This window comes from Lygodium microphyllum, chromosome 21, assembly GCF_053477565.2.
Source record: "Lygodium microphyllum isolate KBCC chromosome 21, Lygodium_microphyllum_v1.1.10, whole genome shotgun sequence".
NCBI classification, from domain to species: domain Eukaryota; kingdom Viridiplantae; phylum Streptophyta; class Polypodiopsida; order Schizaeales; family Lygodiaceae; genus Lygodium; species Lygodium microphyllum.
The window spans coordinates 114711303-114737477 of record NC_141155.1 but is presented as its reverse complement, the minus strand read 5'-3'; the positions used below and the strand labels follow the sequence as shown (position 1 = coordinate 114737477).

Below are 26175 nucleotides of genomic sequence, written 5' to 3'. Positions count from 1 at the left end.
AAAAAAAAAAACCCTGGAGAGGGAGAGCCTAGAGGCAATGTAGGACGACGATGGGGGGAGTTTGAAAAAGGCATCCATGAAAGAGAGAGAGAGAGAGAGAGCGACTCGCGAGAGCTCGAGAGAATCCATTTTGACCGACAGAGATTGTAGATAAAACTGTTGACCAATATTTATTGCATTGCTCATGGCTATGAGGTTTGACTTGGGAAAAAGGGGCCTAGTCGAGGCCTTTACCTACGTGTGGTGTGGCTCTAAATAACAGGCACAATCATGTCACGATTGACCTTTTTACCTGCCCCTTGAGAGGAGTGTGTAACCGACCTCATTAGGTGAGTTTGGAGGGCTATCTTGTCCTTGGCCCTCCCAAATCCGAGGGAGAACGTTGGGGTGCTACCAGAACCAAAAGAATTCGGAGGCAAATGGATATGTGGTTCAGAATACGCTTGCAGACGTAGGTATTCCTTTCGGAGCCAATTCATCCATCCGTCACGAGAGAGAGAGAGAGAGAGAATGGCGTTGCCCCTTGTACGCGATGCCTGCTCATCTCCTCTTTCTTCTTCTTCTTCTGTTGATGCTGCTGCTTCTTCTCCTTTATCCTCCCCGTCTTTGATCCGCTTGTTTGCTGATCAGAAGAAGGAGAAGTTATTGGTACCTAGTGTCCTCGTACAGCCAAGGCCACACCGATCTCTGCTCTCCTCCAGTATAAATTGTTGCAGGACGTCTTGTGTAACTAGATGCCCCTCTAGTAATTCCCTGACCACCGCTGCTGCTGCTGCTACGCAATGCGTCGACAACGATGAAGCAACATGTACAAGCAGCCGCCGCCGCCTCTCTGGTGTCTCTAATTCGGCTGCTTTGGTGTGCTTGGCCGCCGCTTCAGCCTCGGAGCCTGCCCAAGCAGCCACTGCGGAGGACATCACGAATGCCCTTCTCAAGGTTGGTTGTGATTCATCAATTGATCCGACGCCCCTCAAGATTCTATCAGGAAGCCGAAAAGAAACAGTAGCAAAATTTGTCTTATACGTCGTTGGTGTTCTAATTAAGAACTGGTCTTCTCTGTTAAGGTCCAAGACGTGATTCAGACGGTAACAGGGGCAGTAGGCAGTGCCTATGGCACCTCCAAGGAATTCATCGAGCAGTTCTTCACGACTGTCAAGCCTGCCGTTGATGCAGCAGCGCCCTATGTTCAGAAGGCCACCGATGCAGCAGTCCAGGTCGCAGCCCCAATCGCATCCGATGTTGCAACACAAGCAGAAAAGGCCTTGAAGAATGCCGGGCTTGACACGCAGCCAGTGGTGGACGCTGCCAAGGTACTCCCGGTTTGTCAATCCTAGGTTTGCATCGGTTGCTCTACAAGCGCCTCCGTGGTGTAGCTATTCCCGTTGGTCTCTGTTGTGGGTGAGCAGTGAAAACTAGGCATGGCGAGGATAGCTAGGCAAGAGAGGAAAGCAATGAACCCAAAAAACTAGTGCCTCACGTATAACATCCATCGAACGTTAGTTAACTAGATAGATGTAATGTAAATCAATTCCTTTGCGCTGCACTAGTGCACATCAAACATTACACCAACAACAAAGAACTCTCCGCATACGGGCAATGCTAACTTACAAGCTGTATAGTAGGCTATTCATGTTGGTTGCATACATATGGAATTGAGTTGAGTTGAATTGAACCATTTCCCTCTGTGAGATAACGACATGAACTATGTCTAATTTCTATCGTCTTTTCCCACTACATCCCGCCTAATTTCAAACTCTCTTCCACCAAGTTTGGGAGAAATAGCACCGGCCTTTCCATGGTGCCGGTTGTGTGACCCAACGTTTTTGCACTCACCACAGACGGCTGCGGTGGTGGCTGGAGAGGCGGCGGAGCAGACAAGCAAGGTCATCGAGGGTGCCAAGCCTGTGGCGACGAGTACGTTCGAGTCGCTTGTCTCAGCCGATCCCCTCCTCATCGCTGGGGGAGCAGGCGCTTTGCTTCTACTGTATTTGGCCACGCCCTCCATCCTGTCCTCTGTTGCGTATGCCGCGCGAGGCTACCAAGGTCTATCCTCCTCCTCCTCTAAGGTTGGCTAACTTCCGTAAATTTAGATTTTCGAGTTGCATCTCGCATTCACCGATTATCTTGGGTTTTTGGGTTCGTGCCTCGCTTTGCTGATCTGCAGGTGATCTGGCAGCGGCTCAAGTGCTGGATTATCTTAGCCAGGCAGATTATACCCTGATTGACGTGAGAACAGACAAGGAGAAGGCCAAGTCCGGAATCCCGAGCCTACCACGAAACGCAAAGAATAAATACATAGCCATCCCGTAAGTCATTCTGATCCATCCATGCGCGCATTACTACCCAGATGCCTCAAGCTCACAGTATTACGAGTGAGAACGATGTGTGTTCTCTTGTTTGTTTGTATCTTGGTTATTTTGTGCTGGATTACTCTTGTTTTCGTCAGCCTCGAAGAACTTTCGGGAAAGTTGAGAGGGCAACTCAGAAACCCAAGGAAAGTAGAGGCAGACGTCGCAGCGCTCAAGATTTCTTATCTCAAGAGAATCGGCAAAGGTTCCAATGTTATCATCCTTGACTCGTAAGTCTTCTTCGCCTTCTCAACAAAAGTAGAAATAAGTGTTAGATGATTGCGCTTTTTAACCGACCAAAACATGTGCAATGCATATGAGTAGGATCAGCAAGTGACACCTTGCAACCTATTGTTGTGGTAGTATATGTTATTCCTTTGGCAGTGGATTAAGTACTTGAGGATTGGTGGTTAAAAGAACTTGATGGATTGAGGTGGTCATAGCAAGCTGGGACTACCTTATTTTTATGCTTCTCTTGCATAGAGGCATAAGTATTTAACGTTGATGCTAGATTTTTGTTCAAACACTTGGTAAGACCAAAATGAGACAAATTCAAGTAAAAATTTTGACAAGGCAAAGGCAAAGAGAGCCAAGGAAGACGGGGTAGTGGCATAGTAGAATGAAATATTCAACTTGGACAAAATGAACAGGATCATAAAGTTCTTCTCGATTGAGTATGATTTTTACCTATGTACAAATGATTGATCATGACTTTGACCTTACTTTGAATGAGGCACTCTGTGTTTAGATTCTCACGTTGCTTTGCACTAGTTTTATGTCGGTGCTTCACATTGGTGTCATTCATAGTTAGGTCATTCCATATTCTAAGGCATGTTTCATATGGCAAGAAGGTCTATACAAAAGTGTCGTGTTTTGGTGGCTCATAAGGGGTAGTTAATGTTAGTGGCATTGGCTCCTCTCTCCCCAACAGAAGATCCACAAGTGATGATGAGTGACTAATTGATTGAGGAGGAAGAGCTTGCATAAATAAGACAAAAATATGTTCTCAAAATGATCAGGTTGGCTAGCATTTAATGTTGGTCGAATAATAATAAATGCCCAATGTTACCATAAAGTGACACAAATAAAAATACCTAAATATCTCAATTAATGTGCTAGCCTCTACATGCGTAGACTCACACATGAGTTGACAAGGCACAAACCAACCAATTGTGAGAGTTCCCAAAGCTTTACATCAATTATCTCAATAGAAGAATACGATGCCCCATGTACTTAGTATCAAGTTGTAGCTTTGAAGCCTTACTCATGGAGTATGAAGTTCTAATACCAATAAGCAAGTCTTCACTATATGGCATCACAAACATTTGAAGCCTTACTCATGGAGTATGAAGTTCTAATACCAATAAGCAAGTCTTCACTATATGGCATCACAAACATGGTGGTCCATTGAAAAGAGGCTCATGTACACCAAAATCCAAAAATGTGAATGCACATCCATCTCAATTTAGCTTTTTTTTATAAATCTAATTAAATTGTTGCATGACTTTCATAATATTATTCATCATGTTTTTTTAAATTAAAAAAACTCCAAAAAGGTTATGGTGGTTCATAAAAGGAGGTACCTTTACACCAAAATCCAATAATGTGAATACACATTTGTCTCACTTGCTTTTTTTATGAAGCAAAGTAAATTGTTGACTCTATGGCAGTGCCACAACGAACATCTATCAGCATGTTCTTTTCATCGAGTGGATAAAGGGCCATATACATGCATAACTCTTAATATTATTTATCATGTAATTTGGTCTTCAAGTGCATATTTTACATTTTCATTGCCTCCGGCGGGTGGAGAAAGAATAGGACAAGCGAATCTTAGCCCTAGGAGGTTGTATTTTCACGAGACGATTCTAGACTCTCTTTCAGTGTGTGAAAGTAGAGTTGGAAAAGGTTCAAACACATTGGGATAAACTCAATGCTCGCATTTGCTTGCTTTTATTTCTCATGTACTACAATGTTATTGTTAACCCCAACACGACAAGAGCGAAAGAAGGTAGAGAAGACGTAGGGCAAAGGCGAAAAGAAGGTAGCCCGACGGAAGGAAAAGAAGGAGAAAAGCCCAAAAGCGCAAGGACAACCGTTAAAGACCAAGGCAACCATAAAAAGGGAAAGGTGCATAAAAAGCGCACTCTAAAATCTTGTAAAAGAGTGCCAGGCTCTCACCCGTGCTATTTGTAAAGATAGAAGGGTAGTGAAAAGAAAGCAAGGAAGAGAAAAGAACAATGGAAAAAATTGCCTGGACTATGACCGGCCATGTAAAAAAGGGAAAAAGGAAATGACCGCCCAAAAGGGAAGTAGGGTTTTGTATATAAAGTTGAAAAGTGAATGAAGAGCTCATTCTTTGGTGTGGCAAAACTAGTCTTCTTCTTCCTCTCTTCTTCTCTCCTTCCTCTTGCTTGTGTGTGCTCTTGAGAGAGGGAGTGTGAGTGTGAGGGAGTGAGCACGTGAGAGAGTGAGGAATCAAGAGGGTGAAGCTCTCCACCATCTCCTCCCCCCTTCTCCTCTTCTCCTTTCTTCTCTTCTCTTGCGTGCGCGGCTATGGAAGATGAGGCTTGGTGAAGGAGGAGGCTTGAGGATGCTTGAGCTAGCATCAAGAATCGTGGAGCTACCAAAGTGTGAGAAAGAGGAGGGCACTCGATCAAGCATCAAGGTAAGTTCACTACATTCGTAGGATCGACGGCGCGTCGGCTAGGTGAGAGATAGCCATGAGAGCTCGCTTGGAACGCTTGAACAATAAGCGGTCCGTGGGTCTTGGCGGTTGAGCGAAAGCTCCCACATTTTGGTTCCGTTGCCGGGACCACGGATTCAAGCTCGAGCACTCGCGCGCCCCATATCGAGCACCGAAGTAGGGCATTCACCCTGAAACGGAGCTGGAGATATGTAGGAAGTTTGGTGTTTTTGATCTTCAGAACAGGTAAGTGTTTTTGAACAATCTGGTTATTAATGACTGGAAAACAGGGAGAAATTGGTTCAATGTTTTGTTTTCGATTCAGGATGTGTTTAGGATAGATTAGCAGTAGGAAATCACACACGAAGAGGCAGAGGGATGCTGCTGTGAAACAAGGGAGAAATCACGGGAACACCAGGGAAGGAACCTGGAGGGTGTAGGGCAGAACTAGCAGATTATAAAACTCTGGGGGGGGGGGCAGGAGGACCCCATTTCCAACCAATAGAGAGCGAAAGAGACAGAGAGTGAGAGAGTGAGCGAGCTGGGCAGCTGTCCGATCGACTGGAGCTAGGAGGACATTGCATTTGGCGACTTCAGGTAATCAATCTCGTCTGCCCCACTCCAACTCTGTCGCGGGGTAATCGCATGACCAATAGGACAATACACCTAGTGAAAATCGAGCAAATCGGTGTGCGCGACCCATCACACCGGCGGAATCGGAAGGCCGGCCCAGTGTTCGATTCCCAGAATCGGACACACGGACAATCGTCCGATCGGACCTTCCGTTCAATCACTAACTCGGACTAACTGGTCCGATCGGACATGCCACGTGGCACTCGGACCGACCAGTCCCTTTTGTTAAAATCGGACGCTCGGACCAACTCGTCCGACTCAACCACTCGGACCACTCGGACGCCCCGACTCGGACCCACCCGGTCCAATTGGACGGAGTAATACACGTCACCAGTCGGACCATGTCTGATCGGACCTCCTAGAATCGGACCGATGCCTCGCACACTTGCCCGACCGATTCTTGAGAATCGGACACGCGGACCCTAAGACCCCCACTTCGCCCGGACATACCTGGTCCAATCCCCACAATCGGACCACTGGTAAATCGGACGTCCGATTCCCAGAGTCAACCCAGAACAAAACCTAACCCATCTAGGAGCACACTAGGGCACTTCCCCAGTGGTCCACCCCCCACGTGCGCAACAGGAAGTAGCATGGGGCACTGTGACCCATGAGGCGGCCAGAAATAGAGTAGTAAGGCCTGTTAGGCCCAAAACGAACAAGAGTGGGCAAGACACAGGGAAAGCACTCACAGCACTTTGATCAAATTTTCGCACTTGAAGATCACTTAGGAAAGTCGAAAGCTTGTTTGAGCACGAGTGCACAAGGATAACACAATTACGAGTGGCCCTAAGTTGAGCACTGCATTCAAAAATTAAAAAGAACTCACTCAGATAAATCGCCAAAACCACTAGGAGAAAACCCAAGCGTGACAGACGCACAGAGCGCAGGGCAGGATCAAGCAAGGAGCAACAACGACAAGGATTTGACTGACAACCAGGCATGAGGATTTCACCATGACAGAGGGAGTTCCAGATCATCGGTTTGCGGGGGAGCTAGATGTTAGCACGTTTCCGAAAGCCATACAGCAAATGGTGAGCAGTTACGATGCGCACGCCCGGTACGAACACCATGGCAGGACAGCGGAGGCAATTATTGCAGACTTAGAGGAGGAGAGGAGGCTAGCCCGCAAGGTGTTGCAGGGCATATCATACTATAATAGGGACCAACAAGCCAGGAGCCTAAGGCAAAGCATGGAGCTGCATGAGGTGCAGCGAGTGCTGAACTTGGCTGGCCGAAACCGAACAGACCAGGAGAGAGCACTCGAGGGAGACCTGACGCTGGGCGAGCTCCTCATGAAACGGTTGTTTGATAACACCGCGGCGGAACAAAATGCCGTTGCACTAGCAACCTCGCTACTTACAGGACTAGGGGTAACCCAGGGCTCAAAGAGCCAGGCCAAAATACCTATTGTCGCCAAGCAACTCGACAAGTACCAACCACCGGACGACCTGTACAGCTTTGTCGAGCAGTTCGAGCAGGTCTGCGAAGCCAATGGCCTCAACGACCAGACCTAGCGTTCGCAAGCATTCGGACTTTGCTTAAGAGATAAGGGTAGGACGTGGTATACAAGTCTAGATAATGTAGAACGAGCCAACTTCAATAACCTCAAGGATCTCTTCGTTAAGAGATTTGCCGAACCCGGATACTCTGACAACCTGCCAGTGCGTCTAATGAACGTCAAGTAGAAGGAGGAGGGCATCCACGACTACGTCACCCACGTTAGAAGTCTCCTTAAGAGAATCCCCTAGGGCGAAAGACCGACCGACAGGGCAGTGTCAACCGTGTTCATCAGCGGGATTCGGGATGAAGAACTGTACAAAGCACTAGCGGGCAACTCGAGCTTGCAAAGGGACGTGGTGGCTAGAGTTTTCGAGGAGGCCATTAGGGTCGATGACTAGCTGAGGGAGTGGAGCTCCAAGAGCTCAAACCCGAAAGAAGTCAACCCATAGAGTTTAGAACGAACGCCAACCTCTAACGAGCGATCCAACACGTCATCCCACGATAGGGGAAAGTCCGTCGAGGCAGACCATGGCTTGGCCGAGGTCAAGACAGAACTGGCCAAAATACAGGACATGTTAAGGCGACCTACGCGTCAGCATACCTAGTGCGTGTACTGCGGAGGAAACCACATGCCAGCAGAATGTCAGGACCCTAGGTCGAGACCCTGCACCAATTGCGGAAGGTTCGGCCATGATGCCGCACACTGCAGACTACCACGAAGACTGCCGTACGCGCAACCCTACGGCCAACTCTACTCGGCTAACAGGCCACAGCTATTCTACGGAAGGGGAGCTCCTCTTGCCCTACCAGCACCTAACGGCACGAAGCCAGCGGTCCCTAGGCTGGACATAAACCCTACCGGTATTCCTAGGCCGCCTAGTCCCTATGTGACCCACCCACCGAGCGATGCTCCTGTGCATTACGTAGAGGAGCCCAGTGACGAAGAAACCTACATATACCCGTACGTCTCGCATGACGACGAGGGCAATGCAATCCTCATGGATTATCGACCAGTACCGGTGATGGCACTAAGACGAGGACGGGGTAGAGGCATGGGAGGGTAGCCACCGGATCCAATCACTTGTTGGACACGTGGACATCCCGGCCACGTCTCGTCAAGATGCCCAGAAAGAGAGCAGCAAAATAGGGACAAAGCCGACCAAAGGTGTGCAGAGTGCGGAATCACTCATCTTTTTATAGATTGCCCAAAGCGGAAGCCGCCTTCTGGGATGGCTAATTTGCCGTCCGTCCCGCTGGGACTGTTTGGTGTTGAAAACCCCGATGGGGAGGCCACACCTATCCCTCTACGAGTGATGACCCGAGCACAAACGAAGCAGGCCGGCGTCTCTCTGCCAGGACCTAGCAACCTCGACGCTGTCTTTGTAGGAAAGAAAAGCCGTAGGCGGAAAAAGAAGAGTTCAGAGGCTAAGGTCGCACTAAAAACAGACAGCATCACGACCTTGCCCCACGTCAAGAAAGTCTCAGACGCAAAGGCAGAAACTTCAGCCCCTAGAACTGCGCAAACGGAGAGCGCTAAGGTGGGGGAATACCCACACCCCAGGTGGCAATTGGAAGCCATAGAAAAGGTAAAGGAATGGGTGAGGGAGGCTCAACAGCACCTCAAGGACGTCGAGCCCATCACGGAGGATGAGATTGAGGACCTCTCCAACATGAGTGCATCATCATCGCTACCCCACCCTAAGTCTGCCGAGGCGGCTATGCCACAAGCAGTACCGACAAGGACAAGGCCAGGCCTAGACGTAACAGAACCACATGACAGCTCTGGCCATTGGCCTGGACAGTCTGAACACAGAGCAGGACAGGGGTTTAGCAATCTCCTAACCACACTAGTGACCACCCCTGTAACGGTTGCGCTGGGAGAGCTGTTCAGGCAGCACTCGACCCTGTGGCAGGATCTTAAGCGGTGGATCGACAACCCGCACGAGCAAATGCCAGGAAATGCTCAAGACCAGGATGCGAAAACGCACTTGCCGAGTTTGACGCTACACTCAAGCCCTAAGTCCTTGCACATCAACGCCTTCTGGGAGGGCTCAGAAATGCACGCAGTCCTGCCAGTCCTAGCCCTAGGGGACACAACGAGAAGGGGGATCGTGGACACAGGTGCAGGAGTTAGTGTGCTCAACTATGCAGTGCTACAGAAGTGGAGAAACCCGCCCGTCGAAACTGCCCGATTTAACGTCACACTAGCAAATGGCATGCGAGTAAGACCATTCGGGGTCTTGAAGAATTGGCCAGTGAAGATTGCAAGAATCCAGTTCTCTGTCGACTTCATCGTCATGAAGGGAGTAGACTATGACATCTTATTGGGTCGACCTTGGATGCGCAATGCCAGAGTTATCGAAGACTGGGGTAACAACCTGATCTTCTTAGGCAACCGAGCTGACGCCGTGAGAATAGAGAGTCGACCTAGATACCATCTCCACTCTACTCAAAGGAACCGACCAGAACAAGGAACCCCGCAGGTCCTTGACGAAGTATATCCCTTGCCTGGAGGACGAGCGGGATTGGATGCACGTTCTCGCTACGCTTGATTTGCCATTCTCAGATTAGGAAGCGTACGAGCAGGCTGTCAAAACAGTTGGCAAGCCAGGAGAAACACAGCCCACACCTGTCTACATGATGGTAGCAAGCCTCCATGACGGACCTAAACCTGTTGCCTTCCAGGTACCAACCAATAGGAGAGAACTTCAAGGGATACTGGGACACCTAACGAACCGACTAGAGCGCAACGTAGCCGCCAATCTCAAGCCGCTCCAAGACCTCTTGGAACAATCCGAATGGAAGTGGACCAGAGTGCACGAACTAAATCTCAGATACAACTGGGCACTGGTCCCCGACCAACAAAATGAGGCAGAACAGGCCTTGGAGAACGATGCGCAGTCTAGCGAGGCGGATTCTGGCGACGAATACGAAGATTGCCAACCCTTCGATGAAGAAAGTGAGGGTGAGATGGACACGGTAGAATATGATACCGAAGGGCGAGAGATTGAACAAATCCAAGCGGATGTAAAACCACAGCCGAGGCCGGCCCTTTGGATGGACCAAGGGGTCATGTGTGCGAAATGCGATCGTGCGTGGTTGGAACTAATGGGGGCTGTGGATTTTAAGCAGGCCGGCCTAACCCAACCAAAAGCGACGGCCCTGCTTAGAATCGAGTCGCCCTCCGAACTGCGGCCGCCAGGAGAGACCACCTCCCCTAGTGAAAATGAGGAATTCGACTCTGAATCTGAAGTTACTTCGGAGGATGACATGGAAATCCCTAGGCCACCCACGGCCAGACGCACCAGGGGAGATTTGCCCATCCACCTGAGGCGCCGATGACTACGACAGAATAAAATAGAGCGCTCCAACGACGTGCGAGCGAAAGAACAACGAAAGCTGCGAGACCTCCCTAAGCGCTTTTCGAAATTCAAAAAAGGGGACAGGGTGGTGGTTTTGCTAAGTGTCAAACGCCAAGGGCAAATCCACGAACCCATCGAAGGGCCAGCCAAGGTCAAGGAGATAAACCTAGCCCTGGAACGAGAAACACCCCGACCGGTGTTCATTGCCGAGGACCTGACCACGGAGGAAGAATCCAACCTCATCACTCTTTTGCAGGAGTACCGAGACGTGTTTGCTTGGTCCCTAGACGAGCTACGAGGGGTGGACCCGAGTGTGGTGACTCACAACATACCCATGATGACGGATGCAATGCCGGTCAAGCAGCGACCATACCCCATGAATCCCAAGCACGCCCATGCTGTCAAGGAGGAAATTGACAAGTTAATGCGAGCCGGGTTTATTTACGAAATTGAGCACACGGACTGGGTATCACCCATAGTCATTGTGATGAAGAAAAACGGCAAGATTTGAGTGTGCGTCAATTATAAGAAAGTAAACGCAGCGACAAAGAGAGACAACTACCCCTTACCATACACTGAGCACATGCTTGAGAGGGTGGCAGGTGAGGAAGTCTACAGTTTCCTGGATGGCTTCTCGGGATACAACCAGGTGCAAGTGCACCCTGCAGATAGGCACAAGACCGCCTTCGCCACTGAGTGGGGCGTCTTTGCCTATGTAGTCATGCCATTCGGGCTAACCAATGCCCCCGCCACCTTTCAATGCCTCATGTGCACCATATTCAAGGATATGCTTCGCAAGGAGTTGGAGGTCTTCGTCGATGACCTGTGTGTCCATTCGGCTTGGAACCAGCATCTCGAAAAACTCTGCGTGGTCTTTGAACAGTGCCGTTTATATCGTCTCTCTCTCAACCCCCTGAAATATCAATTTTGGGTAAAGCACGGTTGCATCCTAGGACACGTGGTGTCCAAGAACGGCATTGCCACGGATTTCTCAAAGGTCAAGGTTATCGTGGACCTCCCACCCCCAAGTAATTATAGAGGGGTTCAATGCTTCTTAGGGCACACAGGATACTACCGGCGGTTTGTACTAAACTACGCGCTGATCGCTAGGCCATTGTACAAGCTGCTAATTGCCTTCGAGTGGACCGAAGCCTGCTAGCGAGCCTACGAGGAACTGAAAAAAGCCCTAACGACAGCGCCTATCCTACGACCCCCAGATTGGACCATGCCGTTCCACGTACACATCGACGCTTCTAAGTTCGCCGTGGGGGCGGTGCTGTGCCAACCGGGTGAGCATAACTTAGATTACCCAGTGAGTTTTGCAAGTAGGCAGCTCACAGAAACAGAGATGAACTATTCGACAACAAAAAGGGAGGGATTAGCTATGGTGTTCGCCGTGAAGAAGTTCCAGCATTACTTGCTTGCCACCCCCTTCACCTTCTTTGTCGATCATCAAGCTCTGCTCTACCTAGTCAACAAACCTTGCGCTACAGGACGTATAGCACGATGGCTTCTCCTACTCCTAGAGTTCGACTTCTCAGTGGTAGTACGGAAGGGAAAACAACACTACATGGCTGACCATCTGTCCCGAATACCCACAGGAGAAGCTGCTGGACAAGGCATAGTGGACGAATTACCAGACATCCACTTATTCCGCATGTCCAGCGAAAAAGACCTATTCAGAGCCGACCTGACACCATATTGGGCAGACGACATAGTCCAAATACTCGAGCATGGGCTGCCCGAACGACCAATGGAACGGGCACGACTTAGGTGATTAATCCTGAAAATCCAGCCTTATCAGTTGATTGCAGGCCAGCTCTATAGGCTGGGGCAAGACGGTTTGCTATGTAGATGCGTATGTGAGCATGAGATGCACGATGTGCTCTCAGAGGCGCACAACGGCATTGCAGGAGGACACTTTAGCGGGGATACGACAGCACGGAAGGTGTTGCAGTCCCAACTATGGTGGCCCACCCTCTTCCGGGATGCCTCACCATTTGTCAAACACTGCGATGCTTGCCAACGGATGAGGGTCCCAATCCGTAAAGATCAGATGGAGTTAACCCCGGTCGTTGCTCGCCAACCTTTCGAAAAGTGGGATATTGACTTCATAGTACCCATCAGCCCTGCGGCACAATATTCACAGGCTAGATATATAGTGGTAGCCACGGACTACCTCACCAAATGGGCGGAGGCGAGAGCCACGCGGAAAAATGACGCTAGGACAACTGCCAAGTTTTTATGGGAACAAGTGATCTCGCGTTTTGGGTGCCCCATCGAATTGGTCAGCGACCAAGGAACGCACTTCATCAACGAAGTGATAGCCCATCTCCTATCCACATTCCTCATCATCCATCGCAAATCCTCACCATACTACCCTCAGGCTAACGACCAGGCTGAGTCAACCAACAAAATTCCCCCTTGTGCACTCCCTTCAGCATCCTCCACACCAGCTGCAAGCATCTCTCCCTCTAAGAGGCAATCTTTGTTTATAGACAATAAGACACATCCACCCAAGAAGAAATTCTCTGTGAAGGATTATTCATCTCTTTTAAAGGATGTGATGTAATTGTCACTCTCTGCCTTACAAGGTACATATTCTAATAAGGTTGGTTTGTAGTGATGGATATATTTTCCATGCTGGAATGCAACAGGTCATGTGTCTTGTGTTAGTATATTTCTTGCAGATGACAAAGTCTATTATTCGAAGTAGTAGGCGCCTAAAGGGGAGGTTCAATCCCACCTAATGATGCCAAGCCTCTTCTCCACAAGTCCAATGTAGGAAATCTCACTCCAAAGGAGCTCAGCAAAAACCCCTCTCATCAACACTTCCTCAATCAGTCCCCATTGATCGACCAATAGAGGTACGGAGAAAGAAAGTGGTCAAGCAATGGACTATTGAAGACATGGCTCGGGCAATTGCTGAGATCATGATAGGGTTTCTCTTAGGAAGTTGCTCTAGATGTGGGATGTGCCTTAGCAATCCTAAATTGGCAAGCGAGGAGGACTAATAAGAAGGCAAAGGGGCAAACTACAAGGTTAACTGTAGAAGAAGAGGGAGCTCTTCTTGATTGGTGCTTCAAAAAATGTGATTCAGGCCATGGTGTTTTCGTCCTCGATGTGAGGCTCAAAGTTGTTGAAATATGTCAATTAGACATACATTATTCAGTCCAGGCATCCTTGAGAAGAGCTAGTGGGATCACTTTCGCAAGTGACATCCGGATTTGGTGTTTTGTGTAAGTGAGCCCTTGGAGCAATCTTGGGCCATTAGTTTTCGGCTAGAAATTGTAATGACCTTCCATGATAACTTGAAGACACTATATGATCTACACAACTACCCCCTAAGCAACATTTGGAATGCATATGAGACGGGCTTCCAAGGCTCTAGAGATAAAGGCATGAGGGTACTTGCACGCGAAGGAATGAGAGCTATGTATGGAATGACCATAGACTCTAGGGAATGGGATGGATGACAATTTTATGTTGTGTTAATGCTGTTGGTAATGCCATTCATGGATACTACATCTTCAAAGGACAAAGGGTTGGTGGTAATTATATCCAAGAATGTGAAGAGGAAGCTGTCATGGCCATGCAAAGGAAAGTATGGATGATTGGGGAGTTGTTCCATGCATAGTTGGATCATTTCCACAATTGTATTGATGAGTCTATGGGCTTTGCAAAAAGGCACTTGCTGATTCTTGATGGCAATGGCAGCCATGTTTCTATTTCAGTTGTTGAGAAGGCTACTTCATGGGGTATTGACATCATCTCGTTGCGAGCCCACACTTCTCATAAGCTTCAACCATTAGATATGACTATGTTCAAATCATTGAAGACTCATTTTCGTAAAGAAAGGGCAGTTTGGTAGCATAGGACACAAAGTGTTCAAGCATCTGAGGTTGGCCTAGCTTCAATAGCAGCCAAGGCTTTCTAACTTTCATGGAATGAAAGCAATATCATAGCTAGTTTTAGGGCCACTGGGATATGGCCTCTTACTCCAAGAGCTCTACAATTCAATGGGATGCCCTCCCAACACATGAATGTTATTTTAAGTGAAGAAGGGATGCCAGAGGAACTTGCATCACAAGTTCCCAACACCCCAATGGAAGAGCATGTAGAAGGTCAAGCCATATAGAGGCATTGACATGGTTGGGGGCTAATGAAGTGTTGCCTAATGAAGATGAGTCTACACAACCAGGAGATCCAAGTCCTTTAGATGATGCCACAAGGATTCCAGAAATATTGCGATTGCCTCTAATATAGGTTTTAGTTAGTCGTGCGCCGAGGGAGGCATTTTGCGAACTATACCAATAGCCTTATTCTAACATTAGATCATTACATTGAGAGCTTGAAGGCAAAGACTGCTAAAAAGGAAGATATTGCCAAGGCCAAGGAGAAGAAAAGACTCGAGAGAGAGAGCGCAAGAAGAAAGAGAACTTGGTAGTAGCAGCAAACTGAGGTACGGAAACGACAAAGAGAGGCACAACGAGAGGCAAAACTCGTAAGAAGAGCATGGGAAGTAGAAGAATTGGTAGTTGGGGCATTGCAGGAGGTTTAGATGATGACCCTTTGTAGCTACATATTGATGGTCCTCAGTATCAGATGGCTCGAAGAGTGTGCCTAGAGAAGCTCAAAAACAATGCGCCACCGAAGAGCTAACAATTGATGCAATGTGGCTTCCTAGATAGCAAGTGTAGCATTGCTACAGGTAGCATCCATGAAGCTTCTTCCCTCTTTCTGGATTGACTATCCTATCTTATATTACACTAGCTCCCAAAAACTCCCCCATTTTGTATCTACTATCCAATCAGTGCTAATACAACACCTCATCTTTCCAAATTAAAGGGCCACATGATAAAGAGGTAGCATGTACAGACTCATGTCTTACTTGTTATTTGTTTCTTCCACATTTGTATTAGATGCAACAGTTGGATCACGTGGTCCACCATTTGCTTAATTGCTTCATACTTCATATACTTCATACTTTAATGAATTCACCACATGCTAAAGTATAGAATATAAGGCACTTCAAGTTTGCAGAACATTTTCACACTTGCAGCACACCAAGCTGTGAACATTATAATGTAGGAATAGATGGGCATGTTTGACACAAAAATCCCCCTTGATTATCACGTAATTACTTTCAATTCCCAATGACCCAATTCATTGTTAAAAGGCTTGAGCATAAATCACAACAAAGACATCAAATAGGGTATGACAAACCAAAATAGATGTACAGATGATCAATTTTGGACGAAGAGCCATGACTATGTGTGACATCTGGCACATATTGAGTCATCTCACATGAACCATTATTGGCAAACAATGCTAATAAAACACCCATACAAACCACCTTCACCCCTTCATAGTGGTCTGGTTAGGCTTGTTCCAAAGTCACACTTCTTTTTTGAATTGATTAGGATCAACAGAAAGTAAACAGAGTTGGAGATCTTAACCACCAACTTGAAGTAAATCTGTTGTACACATAATGATCCCAAAATATGTCCACAATAATTACAATGCATAATATGTGCACCCCAATTACAATGCATAATCTTAAAATATGTCTTATAAAGTAATGATTAATGAATGTTTCATCTTGAAGGGTCGACCTAGTCATCAACTACAAATAGAAATTCCAATGTTGTCCTTTCAACAGCATCAACCAAAGGATGGATCCACGTACCCACAATCTTAACCATAAACCCCACAGGGAAAGGCAAATAATTGAACTTGTCAAAGCAAGTTTGTGAATCTTATAAAAAACGATTAAGCCCCTCCAAGCAGGGCTTTTTCTTCATTTTCAATGTAATTAGCTTGCCATGACTAACATTAGATTTCCGTATGCCCATCCAATTCTCTATTAGAGCTTGGTAAGTTGAAAGCTTACTTCTTCACTAAGTCAATTTAATCCCCAGAATTGATTGCTATATTAAGTAATGTTATCAAAGCATTAAATGGAACACCTTTGCTTGTCTGGACGGCAAAAAAGAACACAAAATTACCTACTTTGTCAGAGAGATGCTCGTTTGAATCCATTGGGCTTGCTCAAAGATTGGCAAACACAGGCAAGCAAAGGTTAAAACAATGAGAACAACATGAAGAAAGCAATGTGGGGAGCAATGTGCAAATTGGGGGAAGCCTCATATTGCCAATCGTGAAGAGCAATATGTCAACAAGGCGCCATGACTTGCTGCTCAAGGCACAATTCTCCATACCTATTGCAAGACGATTCTCATTGCAAATGGTCTCAAACCTCCATGCATGTGACATTGCCCATGCTATTAGTGTTGAGCCCCATTGCAACACCCTTGACATTACCAAGCTAAGCTTTTCGTAGTGTCACTTGAAGATGGCACCTCAGAGCTCCCCTCTCGATTCCTTGCATGCAAGTCATCAAAATTGCTTCTCCTAAAAAAACTGCGCATCGGACATTCCTTTGCGGCACCTTCTTCCAACATTGATGCCACTCAAGTGTGAGTCGACAGTTTTGTCAGCACTACATGTAAAGTGGAGGAATCAAGGGCGTTTGTATGTGGGGGCTTTCCAATGGCACAGTGTAGCAGGGGGCGAGAGAGAGAGAGAGAGAGAGAGAGAGAGAGAGAGAGAGAGAGAGAGAGAGAGAGAGAGAGAGAGAGAGAGAGAGAGAGAGAGAGAGAGAGAGAGAGAGAGAGAGAGGTATACTTGGCCTATTGGAGCTTGTAGGAGGAATGCAAGAGAGAGAATGTGCATGTCTCCATGCGTTGTTCAAAGATAATCGTGTTCTTGGAAGAGACACGGATCTATAGGATTGTTTGCATCTTCCTACCGACCATCACACTTGGCCGAGCATGCTGGCTACCATCACTCATAAGGCTCACACATGAACTTCCTGATCAACCATGGTACAAGAGAGAGGATGAACCATAGTAAGTAAATCAACAAAGAGAGTTTGTGCACATGTAGTTTGAGAGAGTCAAGCAAAAAGGTAAGTGTCCATTATCCATACCAAATTAAAATCTTACATGCACATCATAATGCTAGTCTAACTCTGAAAACATCAACCACCACCTACCCACACGTACCCACACACACACACACACACACACACACAACATACACACACACACACACGCGACCAACCACCACCAGCACCCAAACATCACACACACAGGCTACCTACGACACACACGCACCATTCACGTACCCAACCTACCTACCAGTACACACACACACACACACACACACACACACACACACACACACACACACACACACCCCCCCCCCCCCCCACCCTCACCACACACTCACCAGCACACACACCCTGCCACCGGACGGCACCATCCACCATCACACCCGCCCTTACATGAGCTTTCGAAGAGCTTACCATAGTGATCTCAAAAAGCAAATGTGGGAGGATGACTTGTGCATATGTAAGCAACAAAACATAGTTAATAGAATGCCTTTTTGTGAGGGGACACCAAACATTGTTGGATACATGGAGGTCAAACTATAGTAAGGGTCTCTGACACAAAATTTCGCCATGGTTTTTAGGAATAAATTTGGTTACCTAATGGTTAGGAATATTCTAATGACATGTCAAAAGTACCATGGTGAGGTCTAGCCTCCATGTGGGTGGGCTATAAATGCAAGCACACACACACACACACACACACACACACACACACACACGCACGCACGCACGCACGCACGCACGCACGCACGCACGCACGCACGCACGCACGCACGCACGTGCACATGCACACGCACACATCGCATGTGTAGAGGTAGAGTGTGTATGCATTGTGTTCTTGCCAAGAATATCCTATGGTTTTACCTACAATTCAAGACTTTGAGAAATAGGTAGAAAGAAGAAATTTGATGAAGTAAAATTTTCTAGAAGAAATTTGATGAAGTTAAATTTTCAAAAAAAGGGGTATTGAGGGTGCCATGTGTTATAGCTCCCTCGAGGTTCAGGGATTCCTATACAATTGCCACATGGCAACCTTCTTAAAAGCTTTTATTACTATATAAGAAGATTCTAATCTTGTAATGTAAAGCCACTTTTATGATTTTTGAGCCCTTTACTAAAACATCTCATATTAGATGTTAGCCTCCTTATTGATATGGCAAGGAGTAGCCCTAATTGTACTCACCTTATTATCCTTCATGTTTAGCTTTTTGAGATCTCCTAGTCCAACCTCTTGGACACACTCATCCCGAATGATGTGATGTTGGTCCCCCATAAATCCTCATATAATTCTATATTGACCCACTTTTAGCTACATGTTTTTTTGATACATCCATATTTATCTATTTATCAATAATGTTGACTGTAGTCGATATTCATTGCTTTAAGCTTTAATGTACTTTATCTCACATAATCCTAGACATCTTACATTTACTGCACATTGAGCATAATGTTTCTTTTTGATGGTAGGAAAAGTTTCTCGAGTGTTATTGCTTATTCTATTGATGGTATGTTGAGTCCATGAATATGTGTGTGTGTGTGTGTGCACATTAAGTGTACATGTGTGTTGTTCTAACAAGGCAACATGTCTTTGCTTTTTTTTTTTGTTCAAATCAATGATTTTTCCTAGTGCTTGACATGAACTACACATTGGAGCGAGTAAGCCACAAATTTTATAGGTATCTCCATCATATAAGGACTTGAAAACATTTGAAATACCAACAAGTATCAAGATGCAAAGAGACATTATTACCCTACTTAGATTTTAGATTCACAAATTGGAAACAAGCATCACTAATTATCGCATTCAACAAAATCGAAACTTTTTGAAACTGTACTAAAAATAGCCTATACAACACACAACATGGTTGTTTGAAGCATAATGAACAAGTTCACAAATTGACATGCAATAATAAATACCTCTATGGGGACATAAGACCTATAAATCCATTTTTTTTGTTAACAAAATTCTCAACCTACTACAAAAGATGTTGGTCCATCTGACTTATTACAACTAGAGGCTCATTGGCTTTTGAAAAGGGCTACTTGGACATTGTGCATATACACCCTTCTCAACTTATGTTGATGATCCTCTTTTTGGTGCACCTTGTTTTTGTAAACTCATGTTACATATCAAATGCCTTGCTAATGTTTCAAGGAGGCTAGCCATTAATTTAATCATAGCATTTGCCCTTTAGTCTTTCTCTGCCCCACTTGGCGAGAGATAAAGAGGGTGCACGTAAGTGCACGCGCGCGCGCACTCACACACACACACACACACACACACACACACTCTCTCTCTCTCTCTCTCTCTCTCTCTCTACTCACATAAATCTAGTTAAATGGGCTATGTGTGTGGGCAAAGCCACATTTGTTGCCTAATAGAACTTAAAAAAATATTATGCAATGTTCACAATTGCCAATGGTTTAAGCTTTTGTGTTGAGTAGTACACATTAGATGAATTGATGTTGAAGTTTAAGTAGAAGGAATTAGGGTTCATGTCCTAGAGGTGATAGCCTCATTTTCACAATTAAATTGGTTTAGTATTGAGCATTAGTCTTTAGATGAGATAATGCCAAAGGTTCGATATGAAGAATTAGACCTAATTTTCTAATAGTAATGTCATAGTAGTTAGGGGTTGTGAGATAATGCTAAAGGTTCAAGATGAAGAATTAGACCTAATTTTCTAATAGTAAGGTCTTAGTAGTTAGGGGTTGCGACCATACTGCAAGGTTGTGGGTTCAAGTTTTGGTTGCATCACTAGGTTGTTCACTTGTATGTAATAGTCTTTTGGTGTGATTTGTACTCATTTCTATTGGAGTATTCCATAAGTCCTCTTCATAGTGGCACCTAAGTAGAGGATCCTAAGTTTAGCTTGATGCCGTGAGAGTTGGAACTAGTGGAAGAGTGGAGATGTCTTGCACAACTTGTTCTAATTGGTGTTTGATTACCATACAAGGGGTATTAAACCCCATGAACTCGACCCTAACATGTGGCACCATGATTTCATGCATATATGTGGAGGGGAAGGGGGAGAGAGGCCATGATGGTGTTCATGGCATTGATGTGCAAGAGAGCTTTAGTGAAGCAAAGAATGACAAGGACATGGAACTTGACAATGCTACTATGGTGTTCTCTTCTAATGATCCACATGAGTTGGAAAAATCTCTATGTGTTTACCAAAAGGCCTTCACTCAAAAGAAGAAAGTTGTAGCTAGCAATGGTAAGATTGTGCTTAGAGCGTGGATTGGGTATGGGTTGCCTTCTCTCTATCATGTCTTTCAAAGTTATGTTGAGTATGCTCATTGTAGTCTCTTCATGTACTTCAGGGAAAAACCTCCAGCCAAGGAATTTTCTTGGTGGCTTTGGGCCATATATGGTATGAAGACCTCTGTTATGCAATATACATTTGTCTCCTTTATCCAAGATGAAAAATATGTTGTTCATGGCTCTTATGTTGGCTTTAAGGGGAAATTGGTATGTTCTATGACATAGCATACTAATTTCGACGTTGGATAAGTATTGCAATCCGAAAAGTGCTCGATTTGGGCTATCTTTTCAAGACTTCTTATGGAAATGGATGGGGAATCCTTTAAGAGGCCTTAGGAAAACCGTTTTATATTTCTTTTATCGGAGGCCCCAATGGCCTTGTTAGAGCCAAAAAGAAGATTTATGTGCTATGGGACAAAAGAGAACGGATTTGAGATATGGTGGAGCTCTTTGACCCAAATGGGATCTAACTCCTAGTGGATGTCAAACTTTTTACCTTCACTAATACTTGCTTCACATTCAAAGGAGGCCACTTTGCATGAGATTGTCCATAGATGGACACTCAAAGGGAGGCTAAATAGGTTGAAGAAGGAAACAAAGAGGAGAAACCTCAATATGGGATTCAACATACCTTATTTAATGGTGAGAGAAAATATCATGCACCTAAGCCCAAAGAACGACTTGTCAATGCACAAAATCAAAGCAAAGGCAAAGCTTGCAAGCTTAGGGTTAGCAAAGCAAGATAACCTCAACAAAGAAAACATTCGCCCTAAATTTGCCACAAGGGGAAAAGAAGAAGAAGATATTGTTTAGAAAGCTTTCTCATAAGCCACTTATCAATGGAGATTTACTTGCTTTTCTAAATGAAGATGATGGTCAGGAAGAAAAGATTAAAATTTATAAATAAAACACTCACGATCAAACTCACACTAGTTAGTTGGAATGTTAGGAGGGCTTGATGGAGAAGCTAGAAGAAGTGCATGAAGACACATAGTTCAGACAAGGAAACTTGATGTAGTTGCTCTTTAAGTAGTTAAGCTTAATGTGATCAAAGCTTGAAGCTTGCTATTTGGCTAGTGCACACGCGGAAGGAGGGCCTTAATGCTTCTAGTGAAGGAACACATGTGCCCAAATGTATAGCTGGTAAAAGGTGATGGGAGTACCATTACAATCATGATTAATACATGGGCACATTAATTAATTATAGTTTTAGTTTATGGTCCAGATTCCCCAAAAGATCTAGAGATATTGTGAAGCAGACTTCTAAAACGTCAACATTGTCCTTGTGGGTGATTGGAATGTGACTTTGCTAGATCAAGGCTATTCTCATAAGGAAGGATCTACAATTATGCAAGAAAGGGAGAATTGGCACAAATTACATGGCATAATAAGCATGTAGACAATGCTTGGAAAGTTGTTAGGCTAGACAAAATCTATCTTAATAACGGGGCTTGGTGGATCCTTCCTAATGTACAATGGAGACCACTTTTTGGGTTGATAGTCTTGAACATATGACAATACTTTGTACCTATGGCTTTTAGGAGGTAACTCTAATCATAATGGCCTACCTCTCTTTAGGTTTCATATCTCTTTTTCCAAGGAGAGCTATCACCAAATGCTTTGTGACCCTCCACTGAGTGTGAGATAATTAGATTGTAACCCCATCTCTAACGAGATGAACTATGTTTTAGAAATCACTAAAGCTGCTTAGAACTATGGGAAGAAACAATCTTGAAGTAGGGGAGCGTTGCTTTACTTCAACCTATAGTTTAGAGAATGTTTTATGCTTGCTCTTGCTATTTCTTCTATTGATGAGCATCTGCATTTGCTACTCAAAGGAGTGGAGCATTTCCTTGACAATTTGGAAAATATAAAATTGAAGCTTTGTAGGTATAGCTAAAGGGTTTTTGGCGTAATGGGAGACATGCACAATTCTATGTTATCAAGTCCTTGTAGGTTAACCAAGATCGAGAGACTATCTTAATGATTGAAGATGAGGAGGGGGATTATTGAGAGATGATGATGATGTTGCTAGAGCCTTCACCAAAAACCTATCATCTTTGGTTGGTGATGCAACCCTGATTTTAGAAGGTTATCATGAGAAGCTTACCCAAGCCATTCAAACATGTAGACACTATATCATCATCATCAATATGCACTCTAATAGATCTAAGAGCTTCAACAATGCTCTTAATATTCAATGCATAATCATTAATAAATAAATTGCCATGCTTGACATTATTTAGCTCAAACTTCAATTCCAACTTTTTAGCTCTAATATTTGTACCAACTAGTTGGACCATATTCCTTGCTTATGTACGACTATCTGCATCTTACATATGCCCAATCATATAATTTAAAATAATGATGGAAAGCTAATATGTAACTTTTTGAGTAGTCTAGTTCCATTCCTTAAATACCTTTGCCTATTTAGGTGTGGCCTTTTCCTTTAGTACTGGAGCTTTAGCATGATCTCCTACAAAGTAGTCCCAACTATGCTTATTGTAGGTCATAAAATAATGGCTAAAGCCCTAGACACAATGATAAAGTTTTTTTTGGGGACACTCATTCATCCTCACCAATATGCTTTTGTCTGTGAAAGAAAATTTGAGGAGCTATTCTCAATGGAATCTTCTCTATTAACCATGCTTTATCCCTCACTTCTCTAAAGATAGATGGAGGATTGGGTGTTCCCAATTGGCATGTAGGGCTAAAGTTGTGATCTTCAATCTCTTCAAAAGAATGGCAGTTATCCACCTCGTGACGATTCTACTAAGAGGATGGCTATCCTAGGTCAAGATGAAAGTTATTGATCTAGGGAACATGTTTTACATGGATATAATCTTTTTAGGTTAAAAGATTAGAATACAATGATGAGATGTGGCATAGAGGATTGCCATGGCATGGCAATAGATTATCTTGGAGGCTCTTGGATTCAGGTCAAAAGATTAGAATACAATGATGAGATGTGGCATAGAGGATTGCCATGGCATGGCATTAGATTATCTTGGAGGCTCTTGGAAGGGGCCCCAAGAAAGGAGGGGTGATTCCTCTCTTATGTAGATCACATGGACGAGTAAATTTGCCTTTGACCCTCTCCTGAGACTGTAGATGAAAAGCCAATCTTGATTCACAGTATGTCATCATAGAGGATACTCAAGTGGAAGAATTTATGGGACTACATGAGCCATATCTTCCTTGACGTGGAAAATGTGAAGGTCCTCTTCAACCTGAATTATGGAGAAGTTGATTCTCTTCAATAGGCATATACTTAGCAAACTTAAGCCTAATTGGTTTGTTTCTAGATAACAAATATTGATAGTAATAGTAAGTTCCTTAATGGCGCTCATGAAATTTGGGCATGTCTTCATCAACATAATTGCCTCCCTTTTTAGTAACACTTGTGTTGTAATAAACATCAATGGCTCCATCTCTTAGTCCTTTTGATCTAAGGCAACCAATTAAATAGGGGCGTTCACTTTCCCTTCTCCTCTTTGCCTTGATCATCAATTTGCTCCTGCACACAATTGATCTTCCTATTTAGAAAGAAATTATCAATGACCTTCCCCTTTCCAATGGTTAATAGGTGACAATGTGGTTCTCCATCGATAACACTTCTTCCATTAGTTAAATTGAGAAGCAATTAGTATCTAATCTACTAGAGGTTTACTTTGAGATTTCTTGGACATAAGGATTTTAGTGTGAGATCGCAGGAGCATTTTCAGTGTGTAGGTGCATTCTTGAGAGCTTGGCATCCTAGGTCTAGAATTGGAACTTGGGCTAGGAGAGCAAGGAGAGTTTGAAAGTCTACTCCATCCTAAAAGCTTAATTTTCTTTTGTGGTGGGTAATCATGAAAAAGTGTTGACCGGAGAAAGGCTCCCTAAAGTCATGGGAACCTCGCAATGTGCCTATTATATCAAAGAGAAGTGGAGTTTGTAAGATACATGTTAGGAGTGTCATGTAGTCCATAACGTATAGAGGAAGCTTAAAAAATGGATAGGCGAAGCGGGCTTTGATGAAGGTTTAGATTGTAAGCTTGTGATTTTTGGAGAGAAGGCCTAGAAGGTTGAAACGACCATGAAGTTATATATGGGACGTCTCTAGCAACAATCATTTGTGGGATTTGGAAATTCAAGAATGATAAACTTTTTGGGAGGACCCCTTAGTTTTTTGCCTTGATGGGTAAGTGACTACTCTTTCATAGTGATATTTTGGCTTTTCTTAGAGCCTTTCCTAGTAAGGAGAAAGCCTTCAAGGTCTTTTATGAAGAAGTTCTTAGGTTTCCCCTTGAAAATGGCTCTTTGTGGCACTATTATCCATATCAAGTGGTTTAAAAATAAAGCTTAGCTTGGTACCTTGTTTATTTGGTGTTTGAACTATTCTTCAATGTGAAAAGCCAGTTGCCGATTTCCAAATTTCTTTTTTGAGCTGCGTTTTAATGCTAACAAGATATGGTATTTTAGTGTATTTGCACTAGTTGAAATTCTCAAATATTGGTTGGAATTTTGTTATGCCTTGAAAGTTCCAGTACGTTCTATTTTAGGTATAAAAATCAATATTTCATATAGAATTTGAACATAAAAAATGATTGCACTCTTTTATCTATCATACTCTCTCTCTATGTGCGTGCTTGCAGGGACTACTCATGTGCATTAATTTTTACGTGCACCTTGATGTGCACTTTAGGGGGGGGGCACACTTTGTTAGTTTAAATGAAAAAGAGAGGAGTATGGTAGACTGCTTAGATGGATCAATTTTATAGGTGCACACCTTGATGGCCACTCATTTCTTTTAGTCTGCTCCATTGAGATTTTATAGGTGCACACCTTGATGGCCACTCATTTCTTTTAGTCTACTCCATTGAGAGAGAGAGAGAGAGAGAGAGAGAGAGAGAGAGAGAGAGGGAGAGAGAGGTTATTTTGAGAACATGTGCTTATTATGATATTAACCAACAGTTATGGAGACGTGGCAAAGATGGTGGCAAAGACCTTGTCGAGTCTGGGTTTGAAGCGGGCGTGGGTGGCGAAGGATGGCTTTGATGGAGCCACAGGATGGACACAAAGTCGCCTTGGGACCGATTCCTTTGCCTCAGGGATAGCTGAGGTTCTCTCACCCTCTCGCATCATTCCCGTCGGAACCAAGAAACTCTTCAAGACCGTGTCTTCTTCTTCTTCAGATGTAGTAGACATCACACCCAAATTCAATAGGCTACTCCCAGGTGGGGATTGAGGAATCCATTCCAACAACATTATTCTTAGTTACTTTTCTGCTGACACATCAACAAAATGGTTGCAAATTTTTTGAGGTAATTTGGAAACTTGAAAACTCACTCTCACCATGAATTTTGTAGAAACTCTCTTCTTCTTCCTCTCTTGTTCCTTCAAGTTTTCTAATTTAATTTGATTCATCATGTAGTGAA

The 26175-nt window shown here is 44.6% G+C and overlaps 1 protein-coding gene and 1 pseudogene across 1 annotated transcript; both read left to right on the top strand.

The window, feature by feature from the left end:
- The first annotated feature begins 405 nt into the window (after positions 1-405).
- Positions 406-26175, top strand: CAS (calcium sensing receptor). The gene is made up of 6 exons (XM_087661611.1): positions 406-936; positions 1065-1310; positions 1839-2043; positions 2165-2306; positions 2447-2578; positions 25712-26175. The coding sequence occupies exons 1-6, from the start codon at positions 511-513 to the stop codon at positions 25983-25985; spliced, it is 1425 nt and encodes a 474-aa protein (XP_087517737.1). The 5' UTR covers positions 406-510; the 3' UTR covers positions 25986-26175.
- On the top strand, positions 13170-14922 carry LOC148018459 (MFS-type transporter clz9-like; annotated as a pseudogene).